At 47.5% G+C, this 15,115-nt stretch overlaps 2 protein-coding genes across 5 annotated transcripts; one reads left to right on the top strand and one right to left on the bottom strand.

The window, feature by feature from the left end:
- Positions 1-241: 241 nt before the first annotated feature.
- Positions 242-6,220, bottom strand: LOC4332781 (protein pleiotropic regulatory locus 1). 4 transcript variants are annotated; one of them, XM_015776406.3, is made up of 18 exons: positions 5,999-6,220; positions 5,755-5,891; positions 5,619-5,643; positions 5,416-5,515; positions 5,121-5,202; positions 4,975-5,031; positions 4,215-4,296; positions 4,044-4,136; positions 2,881-2,944; positions 2,682-2,767; positions 2,498-2,599; positions 2,319-2,402; positions 1,983-2,043; positions 1,837-1,903; positions 1,678-1,755; positions 997-1,061; positions 743-820; positions 242-650 (listed from the first exon to the last, which is right to left on the bottom strand). In XM_015776406.3, the coding sequence occupies exons 2-18, from the start codon at positions 5,874-5,876 to the stop codon at positions 478-480; spliced, it is 1,419 nt and encodes a 472-aa protein (XP_015631892.1). In that variant the 5' UTR covers positions 5,877-5,891; positions 5,999-6,220; the 3' UTR covers positions 242-477. The 4 variants fall into 4 exon arrangements, with proteins under 4 accessions (XP_015631892.1, XP_066164660.1, XP_015631891.1 ...); XM_066308563.1 differs by having other exon boundaries at positions 5,755-5,888; XM_015776405.3 differs by having other exon boundaries at positions 6,038-6,220.
- A 3,847-nt stretch (positions 6,221-10,067) lies between these two features.
- On the top strand, positions 10,068-14,042 carry LOC4332779 (putative tRNA pseudouridine synthase). The gene is made up of 7 exons (XM_015772398.3): positions 10,068-10,370; positions 10,470-10,505; positions 10,980-11,092; positions 11,206-11,354; positions 11,451-11,595; positions 12,414-12,830; positions 13,247-14,042. The coding sequence occupies exons 1-7, from the start codon at positions 10,112-10,114 to the stop codon at positions 13,676-13,678; spliced, it is 1,551 nt and encodes a 516-aa protein (XP_015627884.1). The 5' UTR covers positions 10,068-10,111; the 3' UTR covers positions 13,679-14,042.
- The last annotated feature ends 1,073 nt before the right edge of the window (positions 14,043-15,115 follow it).

Raw genomic sequence — 15,115 nt, 5'->3', positions numbered from 1 at the left:
AGAGTAACTTTACTGAAACATACAATACATGACCGGCAGGAGTTCTGGTGTCGCCGCTCCACATGTCAACGCACGTGCAAGTCACGTGCTGATTAAAGCCCTATAGGGGCTTTACATCCAACGATAGGATTATATTATCCGGAAGCTATGTGAATGCAATGCCCTCTCCAAAAAAAAATGAAAAGAAAAGAATAGAAAGAAAAATGCAATGCTGTGCCACAACTATGGGCAAACCCAGATATGTTCGCCAAGAGGAAACTCTTCTAATATATGAAAACTTCTTACAGTCAATATTCTGTTCGGTAGATAAGGAGGATTTGCGAAGCACGGCAAAATTCAGACAGGTCCATTCCATGGCGATGCATGGAATCCCTAGTGTGATTCAACCAATTTGAATTTAGCATAAACACTACAACAACATAGGTATTTAGGGAGTTAAAAGTACCCTGTCTGAAATTAGATGCACCAGGTGTCTGATCAGTATCTTCTGATGTCCTTTGGAGGCTTGAAATTGATAGGATGGGTCTCTGGAGTGGCTGACAAATCTTCCTTCCACATTTTTATTGTCTTGTCAGCTTCACATGTCACCAGCCGTGATCCACTAACATCGTATGAAAGGGCATATATGCATGCCTCACTCTCCAATGATCCTATAATTGGAAATAAGATCAATCAAGATGATCGATTTAGTGACTTAAAGAAACATAATAACAGCCCATACATGATGCAAATCAATACTTACCAGGTTGTACTATAGTCTGATCTTGTTGAAAGTTATGGCCACTCTTCCAATCCCAAAACCAGAGACTCCCATTATCCCCTGCACAAGATATTACTACTTTTAATAATATGATCTGCAAAAAATTTTATTGAATCGGTTGCGGCCAGCAAGTATAGCATAGAAAATACAGCATTACTAAATACATTAAACCATCTTTTTCTTTAATAAAATAAATAGGAAGGAGGCAAAAACTCGATGTTTTCAACAATGCATACCTCCAGTTGCCAAGACACCATCTTCATTTACAGCCATTGAGTTTATGATGGTTTTCTGCTGGGACCTGAAAGGTGACAATCGGTGACAAGTTTAAGTTATATGATCCTAGCTATTGTTCGTTTACAAGTTACAACAGTAAGCAAAGCCCTTGAAATCACATTGCTAAGGCATCTGAATATGATTTTCTTTTCCTTAGATCAACCTCGAAATACCTCCAATCAAACCCTATTTCTGTTTCAAAATATATCTCCAGCCTGCAGCTTCATGTTAAGTATAAAAAAGGGTGCACGATTTAAGAGTTTAAACTGAAGCCAAGGAAACACACCAAAGATGGAAAGGCAACAAACAATATGCTTCATTACTCAGTAAAAAGTAAAATTTAAACAGGACTACAGCTAAATGTAAGTATAGGGTAATTGATACTTTTCCATAGTCTAGCTTACTAGAGAGGCTCAGTTCAAATATCCTAACTCTTTCAGGTTAACTAGCTTAGAGGTTAAAAGAAGAAAGTGAGTTCAAGGTTATTGGACTCCTAAGCAGATCTTACATATAAGCTACATGAGCTTCAAATCCAGTATCCAAGCATTTTACAATGCACAATATAATATGCCAGTGCTATTTACATAAAAAAAAATATCACAAACACTGTTAACAAAAAACAATGTGAAAAGAATGCTCACAGCATATTGTGTAGAAATTCGCCTTTGGGCAGGCTAAACTTCTTTATATTGTCTGCTGATGCAGATGCAAACGATTTCCTGCACAAGAAAAAAAATTATAATTATTTCCAGCAGGGTAGATACTAGATAGTATGAAAATTTAATGGCATTGAAACTAACTCTTTTGGATGCAGCGCCATAGCCCGAACTGATTTCTTATGATGTGTAAGAGTACACATAGTCCTTCCTATAGGAAAAATAACTGTAAAGGGACAGATACAAGAAAACACTCAAGAAACACAGTAGTAAAATTCTAAAGTAAATACCAGCTACAAGGTCCCAGAACTTGATAGTTGAATCATGTGAGCCCGTGACAACTTGTGGATCCTGAGACAAATAAACATAAGATTAACTTTTCAAAGAATGAAGCCAGTATGTACTTCAGTTGTCAAGAAACTATCCAGCACAAGGAACAACCTCAAAAGTGTAAGATAACTGTGCTCAAGATCATTGTTGCGTAGTTTTGTCATTGAATTTTTAAAAGGAAAACTCAGCTGATCTACATGGCTATGAACAAGAAAGCCTCCAACTAAAGAATAACATTAAGTCGCAAAACTAGATATTGCAGTAATAAGCTGCAAAAGATTCAAAAGCTTTCTTACCGTAGGACGAGCAAACACTGAGCATACGGTGTTATCATGACCAGTTAAAGCAGAAACATGAGCTTTCGTTCGGATGTCCCAGACCTGTGTATGAAGGTCAGCAAAAACCCAAACCTACCTTAGTACAATGTATGCTAATGATTATGCATAAGATATAAATAAAAGAGGTGATTATATACCCTACAAACTGAATCGCGACCACCAGTCAGCAAGATATCGATTGTTGGATGTAGAGCAAGGCAGTACACCCCACTCAAATGGCCATGATAAGACCTAATAACCTTAAAAATGAAAAGAAACAAAATGTTACGATAATGCCAATATGCCCTGTATACTGCAATCTACATCGAACTATAAGCTAACCTTGTTTTGTTCAAGATCCCAACACTTTACTTGTTTGTCATCACCAGCAGAAAATAAATATGTGTGCCGTTGGCTCACAGCAAGCCCTACAATGCACATTGAATTTATCAGTAAATGAACTTATAACTTATAGAGTAAAACAAGTAGCAGTGGAAGGCTGCTATACAGATCCTAATAACCAATGCCAAGAAAAACGTACCACGAATTTGTTCAATATGGCCAGTCAATGTAAGCTTCAATGTTCCTGATGCAAGGTCCCAGATCTACAACAAGACAGAATCACATGATGAATGAGCTAACAGCATTTAGAAATTATAGTAGTGTTGCTTGTTGGGGAAGTCGGTTTGTTGACTTAATGTACTAGTAAATGTGAGGAGGGAAAGAGAGAAAAGAGATAGCCTCGTTTTTCTATCAGAACCATAAGATCATCCAAAAGAAACAGCTAGTAAAAACTTAATGGCCAAATAAACCCTGATAATAGGACTTCACGAACAACTAATAAGCACTCAGTATTTTTCTGAATCCTCCAGGGGTCATCCACAGAGTAACAGAACATATACACTGTTAGGAGTAACAAGATTGCTAGACTTGAAGAAATTGCAACAAACAAACAGAAAAATTTTAATAGAATTAAAAAAAAAACAGACATCTGTTGTCGAGCTCAAAACTAGCCCTTAAACGAATAAAAGTGCTATATACGAGATGAAATAAAGTTGTGGTATGCTGATACCCTATGATCAGTGCCCATACTGGATATGTATATCAACAGAAATTAGTGTAAAGAAGAAAGGGGAGTTTGTATTCATATAAAGAGTGCAAGTCTCAGAAAACAACACTTTGTTGTGTCAAATGGCCCTAGCCTCACTTGCCATTATCATACCACGTGGTCTTTTGTTGAAGAAAATTTGTAAGGGATGTATAGCAATCCAGCAAAAAATTAAATCTATGAAGATTTCAGATGTATGCCACAAAACGTTCACAAACAGCTTAGAATAATAAAAAGCAACATAAACAAACTAAATCTATACTCCTCTAAAAGACCCCAATGGTGGTGGTGAGTGGTGAATCTGCCACCACCCACCACCACCCACCAAACAGTGAGATATGTGGACTTTCCCTTCCCCAACCTTACGCCATCAAACAAGGAAAGTTTATTTTAAATTGAGATAAAAATGATGACGAATAATATGACCTAAAGAGTTTTACAATTAGAATAATTTTATTTTAATTTTTGAGGCTTTAAAGTGTATGGCGGGGTTCTCTTTTTTAATTCCTGTCGCAAAGCACGGGCATTCAGCTAGTAACATGTAAAAATCCCAGAGCATATTGGAACACTACTGCAGAAGAAGAGAGCAAGCTCACCTTAATCGTCCTGTCGGCAGAACCCGTACAGAACCATTCGTTACTTGGATCAAATGCAATTGACCGCACCCATCCCAAGTGACCACTGATCACCTGCACACATTTTGAGAAACCATTAGTGCAAATCATAGGCAAAACTAGAAAATCCAGCACTAATGAGGAAAAAGTTACCCTATAATTCTTCCAAGGAGCATGCCAGACAGGCCGTGGCCATCTACTTGGTATCCTTTCCATCAGTGCAGATGTAGAGAATCTGAAATGAGATATAAGCCATCAGAAATTCATATTTCAGTTAAACTAGAAAATTTTCAACCTGTTCTATCATAAAGGATGGAATATATACGCTTGCTAGTGTTTCTAGCATGAGAGGAGTTTGGTTTTCCACCTCACTGCCACATCTAACAGGAGCTAGAGTCTAAATTCTTGCAATGCGTAGCCACACTGGTGATCCTGTTAGACCCCATCATCGACTTAAAGCAATTAATAATCTATTGAGTGGCTTAGCCTCTCTCCCTCCAGTTTACTAGTTCCAGGTTAGGGAGGCTAAATTTCTTAGCCTCTCTTCTTGGCATCAAAACACACATGCCATTAGGAGCCTAAGAAGCACCTATACACAATGATGGTATTGCAACTCAGTGGAACAACATTTTCTTTAACAACTACTACTTCAAGTTATCAAGGCTGCCCACATTCTAAAGACGAAAAAGGTTAGCTGATACCCATTCCTGAGCACCAAGACCCACCCATATCCTAATTCACCTAAGCACTAGAGCCACTCAAAGGTGGTGTTCATAAAGGGCTAAGGGGAAACGCCATGAGCTAGTTCAAAGTTTCAATTGAAGGCATTTCTGTTTTTGGATTAGCCACATTGGGGCAACATCAAGTGTTTGAGCTGCATATCAACGATTAAAGCAAAGATAAGTGAACAAACCTGTCAGATGAACCAGGAATTGTTATAGTTGTATTCTTGCCTGGTATCGTTGAATCCCTAAAAAATCAAAAAAAGGAAGTTCTCAGTGCCTACAATTAAGAAAAGAGTAAACAAGTTACAGGCAAGCGAACTATGAATGGACTTACGGTGCTTTGGGGAGCATATGTGGTGCAGGAACAATAGCAGTACTGCTGCCTTTGTTATCAGCATCTTTGACATCTTGTGTTCCTGAAAAGATATTTGTGAGCTCAATGTAAAAGTAAAATCAGTTTTAAACGGAAGCTTGCTATGCTTGTGTCAGGTGTCTCGATTTTTGCAGCACAAACAATCTACATCAATGTGCATTTGCGTAATACTGTAATTGTTCAAGAATACCATGAGATTTTACCTACGGAAAACAAAAGATGCAATTATACAAAATAAAAGGGCACCATATTTTACCTGGAAGCGCCAATGCAGTTGAAGGTGCCGCAGCACTCTTGACCTGTCCTCGGCCCTGATCTGTTGGTAGGTTCTTCACCGCGCTGTACTCTGCATTCACCTGAAAGATCCGACAACGCCATCAATTATTTTCGGGGCTTCATCAACCAAGCAAATAAAGGACGGAATCTTAACAAGTAGAGAACAGAGACGTGCGAACAGACCTTGCAGCCGACACGAACCTGCTTACTGCCGTCCGCCACAACAACCAAACCAAAGGGGGGAAACAGTTTAGCAAACAGCGCCGTTAGGGTTCTAGGGTGAACGATGGGGGCAGAGAGGGGAGCGCGCAGGATTTACCTCTCCGGATCGGGAGTGAAGAGGAGGGAGTGGGTGGGCGCGAAGAGGTCGTGCGAGCGCTTGAGCGACTTGAGGCTCAGCTTCTTCAGCGACTGCGGCTCCACCGGCTCCGCCGTCGCCATGACGACTTCCTGCTGCTGTGGAGGGAGTGAGAAGAAAAAAAACCAGCAGTCAGGCAGCCATCGCCATGAATTCCGATGAACAAAACGCACGCACACACGACAGATTTCAGCTAAAGCTCGACCTAGATGGTACTAGATGCTTAGGGTTTGTCGCCTCTCACCGATGAACGCCGCCGGAGATACGGCTTCCCCTGCTCTTACGCCGCGTGAGCCCTGCAGATCCAAGCCCGCCTACCTCCTCCCCGTCGGGCCCCGCCCGTCGCCGCCGGCCGCCCTGCTCCGGTGGTGTCGCTGCTCGCCGAGGCGGAAGAGAGAGGGGGAAGCAGCCGCTGTGACGGCGCTTCGCGAACCGCGAGTAAGCAAAGAGATTAGGAGAGGCGGCGCGTTCAAGTGGGCCGCCCGCGGAGCACCCGGCCCATCAGTGAGACGGGCACGAGTTGGGCCTTCTGAATCGTCTACTATAGGAACAAGTTCACCGGAAGTCCCTCAACTTAACAGCGAGATTTTTTTGAGATCCCTAAACCACAAAACCAGAAATGTGTACCCCTAAACTCTCACAAACAGTTCAAAGGAGGTCCCATGGCAGTATATGTGGACGGATTCGCTAACGTGACATCCTAATCAGCAAAAAAAAAAAAAAAAGTACATGGGGCCCACAAGTCAGTTGCACATCGTTTTTTTCTTTTCTTTTCTTCTCCTCCTCTTCTCTCTCTTCTTCACAGAGTGAGCGCGATGGGAGGGCGGCGGGCGAGCGCGACGGTTGGTCCGCGCAGTAGCCGAGCGGCGGTAGGTGAGCGCAGCTGTGGGCGGAACGACGGCGGGCGGAGCGGCGTCGGGATGCGGGCAGAGCAGCGATGGGCGATGGTGGGCGAGCGGAAGGCAAGCGCGACGGGCTGCGAGCAGAGCGGACGGCGGGCGAGCGGACGAGCACGGGGGGCGGAGGAGGGGGGCGCAACGGCGGAGGTGGCCGAAGCAGGAACGTGGCGGCAGTGGGCGAGCTCCGCGCGGCTTACTCTGCCAGTCGCGTCGGCGGCGGCGGCGAGAGTGGCGCGCAGAGCGGACAGAGCGAACGAGCATGTCGTTCTTGCCGCTAGTTCCCCCCGCCAAGTACACCCTCTTTCGCGTCCCCACCCGCATCCTCACGCTCTCTGTCTCTGCCCCCGATGTCCCGCTCGGCCCCGCCATCGACGAGTCCTACACGCTCTCCGTGTTCCTGGACTCCGGATCGGCCGATATCTCCACCACCACGCCATGGGGCATGGGGCGCCATCCGTTCTACCCACCGTCGTGCTCGTTCGCTCGCCTGCTGTCGTGCTCGTCCGCTTGCCCGCCGTCGTGCTCATCCGCTCTACCCGCTGCTGCCCTCGCCCGCCGCCCGCCCATCGCCGCTTTGCCCGCCAGCCGCGCTTGCCTGCCGCCGCCCGCCGCTGCTCGGCTGCCGCGCTGACCAGCCGTCGCGCTCCTCTGCTCGCCCGCCGTCGTGCTCGCCCGCTCGCCCGTAGGCCACGCTCGCCTGCCGCTGCCCGCCGCCACTCGGCAGCCGCGCTCGCCCGCCGCCCGCCCATCGTGCTCACTTAGTGAAGAAGAAGAGAAAGAGAAGAGAAGGAGAAGAAAAGAAAAGAAAAAACGATGTTAACTGACATGTGGGTCCCACATACTTTAAAAAAATTTGCTAACTAGGATGCCACGTCAGTTTAACCACCCACATATACTGCCATGGGACCTCTTTTGAACAGTTTGTGTGAGTTTAGGGGTACACATATTTGGTTTTGTGGTTTAGGGACCTCTAAAAATCTCGCTGTTAAGTTAAGAGACCTCTGGTGAACTTATTTCTCTACTATATCCACGCGGAAAAGCCCATACAGCTTGTTTGGCAACTCGAGGGAAGGGGATTGGGAGTTTACACGAGGGAATTGATGGTGAGACTAAGATGGGAATTTGAATTTTAATCCCAATATCCTGTTTAGTAGAGGTGGTGGAAATTGATAGGGAGTTTAGTTAGAGATTAAGCCATTAATAAACGGATGGCTGAGATTTGTTTAGGCAAAGTAAAGGAGAAATTCCCTCCCAATTATCACCCCCTACCCAGATATTGAAAAGGAGGGAGTTCCTTCCTCAATTACTCATCCCCATCCTACCAAAATTCCTATGCATCCCAACCAAACAAAGTAGTTAATAGCCTCATCCTCTAAACTCCCAATCCTTTCTAAAAAGGAAAAAGTACACCGAAGGTCCCTCAACTTGTCATCGAGTTACAAAATCGTCCCCCAACCGCAAAACCAGATACCGGACATCCCTCAACTAACAAAACCATTCACTTTAGGTCATTCGGTGGTTTTGACCCTGGTTTTATCCAACGTGGCGGCTGAGTCAGCATGGGACCCACGTAGGGCCCACATGTCAGCGTGGCCACGTCAGCTCCTCTCTCTCCCCTCTTCTCTATCACTCTTCTTCTCCTCTATGGCTTGGGCAGGCCGACCGACGGGTCACGGCGTCACGCCACGCACGAGACGCTGGCGTCACGCGAGACGGGCGGGTGCGCTACGAGGAGGGAGGGGACGAGGCCCACGAGGCGCCAACGGGAGAATGCGCTGCGGGCGGCGGGGGAGGCGAAGAGTGCGGGTGGCAGGGGGAAGCGCAGTGCGCGGGCGGCGGGGGGAGGAGCGGCGCGCGGGCGGCGAAGGAGCGACTGCCGACGGCGGAGGAGCAGCGCGCCGGGCGGCGGCAGACGACGCCCGAGTCAGGGTTCGTCGACCCGCGCCGCCGCCGCCGCCGTGGCCGCGGACGACGTCGACGTCGACCTCAGCATCCTCGGCGGCGGAATGAACTACATCAGCTAGCTCACCGGCTGGCGTCCGGCATCCATGGCCGTGACGGCACAGCCGCCCACGCGTGCCGAGGGCGACGTCGTCCGCAGTCACGGCGACGGCAGCCCGGGTCGATGAACCCCGCCTCGGCGTCGTCCGCGTTGCTGTACCGACGCTGGACTACGAGCAAAGAATAGCGCTGCGGTGGAGCAGCCTGTACCGGCGCATCGTGGTGGGGCACGGTGGCCGGCCAGTGAGGCGCACACTGAGGACCTGGGATGAGGGCGAGCGTTGCCTCGGCAAGTAGGAGCTCGCCCGCCGCCGCTCAATCTGACAATGGATAATCAGAGAAACAATCAACAATTAGGACTGATATGTAGACGTGAATTGAAATTGCCAACTTGTAGTGATTCCTGGTACGTCACAAGCAAAGCATGTGCAGGATGGCCGGAGTGGCAGGAGACGCTGCAGCCGGCGCCGGGGATGCCATCGCTGCACGCCTGCACATGTCGCTTTTGTCGTGGAACAACTCTGGCGCGGCGGAACGGTAGCACATCATCTTCGATCTCGCCCTGGTTCGAGTCAATTCATCACTAGAGAGAGCCAGAGGAGCACGAGCCCCTAGCCCCGCCGCGGATGGTGCTTGCGGAGGCGGCGTTGTGGTCGTGGCTGGCGGCGGAACCACGGGAGCTGAGGGTGGAGCTGGGCCGGCTCTGCTCCCGCGTCGTCGCGCGCAGAGTGGAGCTCGACAGCGCGGGTGATGCCGTGCTGGTCCTTCCTGGCCGTTGTCGACCGCGTGGCCGTCGCCGAGGTCGAGCTTGTCGCCTCGCCACGGTCTGCTCCCGGGCTCGACGCTTCGCCTCCCCTGCCGCCCGCAGCTCCTCCCCCTGCCGGCCCCTCGTGGGCCTCGTCTCCTCCCTCCTCGTCGCGCACCCGCCCGTCTCACGCGACGCTAGCGTCGCCGTCGTGCGTGGCGTGACCCGTCAGCTGGTCTGCCCAAATCACAGAGCGAAGAAGAAGAGTGATAGAGATGAGGAAGGAGAGAAGAGGTTAGAGAGAGAGGAGCTGACGTGGCCAAGCTGACATGTGGGGCCTACGTGGGTCCCATGCTGACTCAGCCGCCACGTCGGACAAAACTGGGGTCAAAACCACCGAAGGACCTAAAGTAAATGGTTTTGTTAGTTCAAGGACGTCCGGTATCTGGTTTTGCGGTTGGGGGACGATTTTATAACTCGATGACAAGTTGAGGGACCTTCGGTGTACTTTTTCCTTCTAAAAACTACCTCCAACCAAACGGGCCGATATAGTTTCAGCCCATTACAGTGCTTGGGCCGACGAGGCTGTAATTGGAGTATTTCCATTTCCTCTCTCTTCGCGGAGACTTATCGTCTCTCTTCCATTCTGCTTGAACTACCGCCCGCGCCGCCGATGGCCGCCGCCGCCGCGGCGACGTGGCGCCTCTGGAGGCCCTACTCCTCCGCTCTCCTCTCTCGCCGGGTGAACCCGAGGTTCCTCCGTACTACGCCGTGCGTCTCCTACCCCGGCGGCGCCGCGGCTTCTGCGGCGCCACCCTCGCCTCCGCTTGCCACCACCTGCTCCGACGATTGGGGCGGCGGGATGAGGTGGGAGTCCGCGCGGAAGAAGAGGGTCGTGCTCCGCGTAGGCTACGTCGGCACGGAGTACCGAGGTTTGGTTTGTACGGCCGGATGAGATGTTTTTACTGCTCCGATTCTTTGGAGTTGGCTGTGCTTATTCAGTGTGCTATGGCCTCCTTTTGTCCTTGTAGGTCTTCAGAAGCAGCGGGAGCTCAGCGCGGACTCGAGTAAGCTCTGATTTGTATGATGTTGATGCTAGGTGCTGCTGCTTCGTTCAGGTGTTGAGAAGTTGAGTTGCAATGTTGCGATCAATAAATAGAAATAAAAACAGTTGCATTGCAAAAGTCTGTGTGGTAGAACTAGAATATTGGTATTTAGTTTCATCCTAGCTGCATCGAATTGTTAATCACTTGTTCTATGCATAGACGTATAGTGCCTTGATTGTTCTATGTATAGACATATAATGCTTGCTTTGGGCGTGTCCTTTGCCATCAACTAAAGGACAATCTAGGTCGAAGTATTCTACCGTTAACACTTTTTATGAAAGATCCAGATTGATATTTTCATATGTTATTATGACAAGTTGATTGTGAGCATTAACACTATATAAGACATGCATGGAGCATCTCATCTATGAGATCGGTGGTGTAAGCATTGCATCTCTGTAAATGTTGAATGGGTTTTCTGATCTCTTTCCGCAGCAATTGAGTCAGTCTTGGAAACAGCCATCTTCAAGGCTGGGGGCATTCTTGAGAGTAATTATGGGAAGCTGCAAAAAGTTGGCTGGGAAAGGAGTAGTAGAACTGATAAAGGGGTAGGATTTTACATTTTGACCTATAGAGTTGCACAAATGATTCTAATGTGTTCTTTCTGCTTCTTTTTGTCTAACAAATGCTTGTATGCATGCTTAGAACGAACTAATTTCAGGTACATTCACTGGCCACAATGATCTCTCTGAAAATGGAAATCCCTGATCGAGCATGGGAGAATGATCCTGATGGCATTGCTCTTTCAAACTTCATTAACTCAAATTTGCCAGACAATGTTAGAGTTTTCAGTGTTTTGCCTGCTCAAAGGTTAGAGACTGAAAATCATTGATATGGAGTGATTGATTGAGTTATGCATGGAAAAACAACTTTTTTATTCATGGTACCACATGCATTCAATCTCAGGAGTTTCGATGTGAGGAGGGAATGCTTGTATCGGGAATACTTGTATCTTCTTCCTGCTGAAATAATTGGAATTAAAGGTGGTTGTAGCTCTGAAGAAGTAATGGAACACCTGTCAGAATTCAATAGCATTCTGAAAGGTTTTGAGGTATGTGTATGATCAAGTATATCGCCTGCATTCTGTGCTTAGACTGTGCAAAAGAACATGACATATGATCTCTTTGATAAATTGTTTGATAGCAGATGTGTTTATGGAGACACCCAGATACTGCCACATAGTTAAATAAGAATAAAACATGAGTTTGTATGACCAGTAAATACACCAGAGGTTATAAATATATCCTGTCAATCCATTGTGGACCTTGACTTTGAATTTTACTCTTGCGTGTTCCTGGATTTGCTTAGATCCAGCTGCAATTCGTGAGATGGAAAAAATGAAGTGGAAAAACTTATTTGGCACATTTTAGCATGCTTGGAATCCAAGAGGGAAGGTCAAGCAGGCCCAGTAGCATCACTGTGTCCTACCTTGTCGATTTCCAATTATTTGATGATGGATGTACTTCAGTGAAGAGTTTAACAAGTTCATCTAAATACTAGACTAAATTTAAGTTTAGGAACCATGTAGGGGTGGTATAACTAAATAGATGAAGGACTCCTGGTTCATTACACTCTTGCATAACAGTTGCTGGAGTATTGGACCCAATGTGAATTGTGAATTTGCAAAAAGGCCAGCCCAGTTTGATCCTGGTAATAATTTCACCTTTTGACATCTGGGCTTTTTCCCCAAGAAACATCTGATTGGTACATAGCCCAGGTGAGTTGTTTTGCTGAACCATCTGAATTGTTTGTTATGCATTTCCTTTTTACTCAATACAGTAATTATAGACATTGTCAGAGTATTTTTATCTCTCATTTTACAGTTTATTCTGCATGTGCACAGTTTCATTAAATTGGTTATACATGTAGGGAAACCATCCATTTCATAATTACACTGCTCGTGCCAAGTATAGGAAAGTTCTAGCAGGAAGGCATCGTAAGGTAAAAGGGGCAAGCTCAGCTGTAAATTCCATGCCCACTGAAATGAGTTTGGACCAAAGCTCCTCTGATGACGGAACTACTTCAGACCATGATGAAGAAGACTTGAACTCTTCGTCGATAATTGGTTCTAGTGTACCAGAAGACAGTTATAAGGATAATCCCGAATTTTCTGAGAAGCAGGTTCAGATTCGAGCTAGGTGGCTTCATGAGCCTGATGAAAATGATCGACTGAATGCTTCACATTTCAGAGATATCCTCACATTCTCCTGTGGAGAGCTCCAGATTTCATCAGGAATTCAATTTGTGGAATTGACTATATCAGGAGTATCTTTCATGCTGCATCAGGTATGCACAAGAAGTGACCCCACTCATCAATGAAAACTAAAATTCTGCAATATTACTATGCTATGTTCGAAACTCTTTGTAGGCTAATTAATAGTGATGTTCTTTGTTGTCAAGGGAATTGCACACTTGATACCAAAAATACCACTCTCAAGTCTCAACAAACTAGTAGTTTAAGCTGTTTGACTGCTTCTAAAATCCAAACTGTAGTGTTTTGTTTTCACTGTTAAATGTTTAATTCCTTCTGAAACTATGCATAATCAGCAAAACGTTTGGTTTGGGTTCATGGTGATCTATTCACTGGTTATATGCCTTAGTATGAACTGCAGAACGAATATTTGCTGTAACAGTATTAAGTATTATGCATGCATGGAACTAGTATGAATATGCCGTGATGTTTTTTTTTTTTTTGACCTCAGATCCGGAAGATGGTTGGTACTTCGGTGGCGGTTAAGCGTGGATTACTACCCAAAGATATTATAGCACTGTCTCTTGCAAAGTTTTCTCGCATTGTGTTACCAATTGCCCCTTCTGAAGTTTTGGTGCTTAGAGATAACAGTTTCTGCCTGAGGAACAAGCAAGGGACTATAGTTCGCCCTGGGATCCAATCAATGAATGAATCTGAAGAAGTCAAGAAGGGGGTAATGGAATTCTACAGGGCAGCTCTTGTTCCAGAGCTAGCAAACTTCCTGGATGCATCCATGCCTCCATGGAAAGAATGGGTGGAGAACTTGGACCGATTCACGAGCATACCAGATCCACAGCTGGAGGAAGTTAGGAGCGCTTATAGGGTGTGGAAAGCGGACTACGACCGAGTAAAAATGGCCAGAAAGAGTGCCAGCAGCGACTAATTTGTTGCCAAGCCCATCGCACAGTGAATGATGGGCTAAATAAAATTCTTAGCTGAAGAGAACCCCATGATTCTATCTCGGATATTTCTTCATACAGGAGCAGGAGCAGCCTGACTGTCGGGCAGAGCCTTGTTTTGATCATGGCCAGTGAGCCATTGAGACTGAGCTATTGGTTGATCGGACTACTACAACCTTCAGATTTGGTTCAATTGAATGTTTTTGCTTACCGTTTTGCCTAAGCCAATGTTATGTTGTATCCCGGCCACTGCAAAATCTTTGCAGAGCAATACTCTGATCAGTTGTTAAAGGAAAACCGAAGGTAGAAACATCGTTAATTATCTGACGATATTCAGGCACTGCAAAATCCGCAAGCATCATAATCATCTGGTGATCTCGTAGGGGCATGGATGATATGTTCCTGGCATGGACGCGCGTCTCGTCAGTCACGCGCTCACGCGTCAAGGCAGCGTGACCTCTGGAGAGCTTCAGTGCCCTAATTGTCGCCTTCCGAGCAGCAGCAGCAGCCAAATCCCGTCGTCCGAGCTGGAAAAGATGATGGAAGCTAGTATATCAGCTGCTATTACTACGCTACGCTCCACAATTATACACATCATCTGGGCGCCAGAGCTAGGACCCCCCCAGCCCCCAGGCTCGTCCGTGCCCCCGGCCCGACGACGACGACCGACTGCCTCGCGCCGCGCGCGCGGCAGCAGCAGCTCTCGTGAGCCGCATCGGCGACGTAACGTGTGCGTACGTTTTCCCTGGCCATCCTGGCCCCCCCTCCCCCTCGCAGCTGGAGCACCACGACGACGACGACGCGGCTTGTCGCTTCGCCCGGGCACGGCTGTTTGTGCGACGACAACGACAAAGCCACGCCGTGTACGCGCGCGCGCTGATCGATCGGTGGTCTCTCTGCCTTCGCTCGGAGCGCGGGCGACTGTTACGCCCATGAAGAAACTGCGACCGCCGGCAAGGACGACGCGCTCTCGTCTCGCTCGCTCGCTCGCGCGCGCGCGCGGGTGGGGGTGGGGGTGTCTCGTCGATACGTCCACGTACGCGCTTTGTTGTTTTGCACACGGGGAGGGAGGGAGGGAGACGCGTCAGTGCGTGTGAGGCCGCGGCCCGCTCACAGGAGAGGAGTCACAGGCGGGCGCGGGAAGAGGAGGGGCAAAACCGACGGGGGATCACGCGGCGGCACGCATCGATCGAGTCCGTCCGCGGGAGGGGCGTCACGGGGGCATAGTGGGTGTGTCCGGTGTCGTCGAGCCGCCCCTCGTCACCCGTGTCCCCTAAACAAACGGCACGGCAGCCCGCTGCTTCCCCTCTCTCCCTCCCACGCGCGCGCACGCACGCACGAATCTATATGTAATGTAACACCGTCAAGATATTTGTTACTATGAGGTAGGAGATGAATTTATAGTCATTATCTTTTTTTTG

This window comes from Oryza sativa, chromosome 3 (assembly GCF_034140825.1).
Source record: "Oryza sativa Japonica Group chromosome 3, ASM3414082v1".
Classification (NCBI taxonomy): domain Eukaryota; kingdom Viridiplantae; phylum Streptophyta; class Magnoliopsida; order Poales; family Poaceae; genus Oryza; species Oryza sativa.
This window is presented reverse-complemented; position numbering and strand designations above follow the sequence as displayed.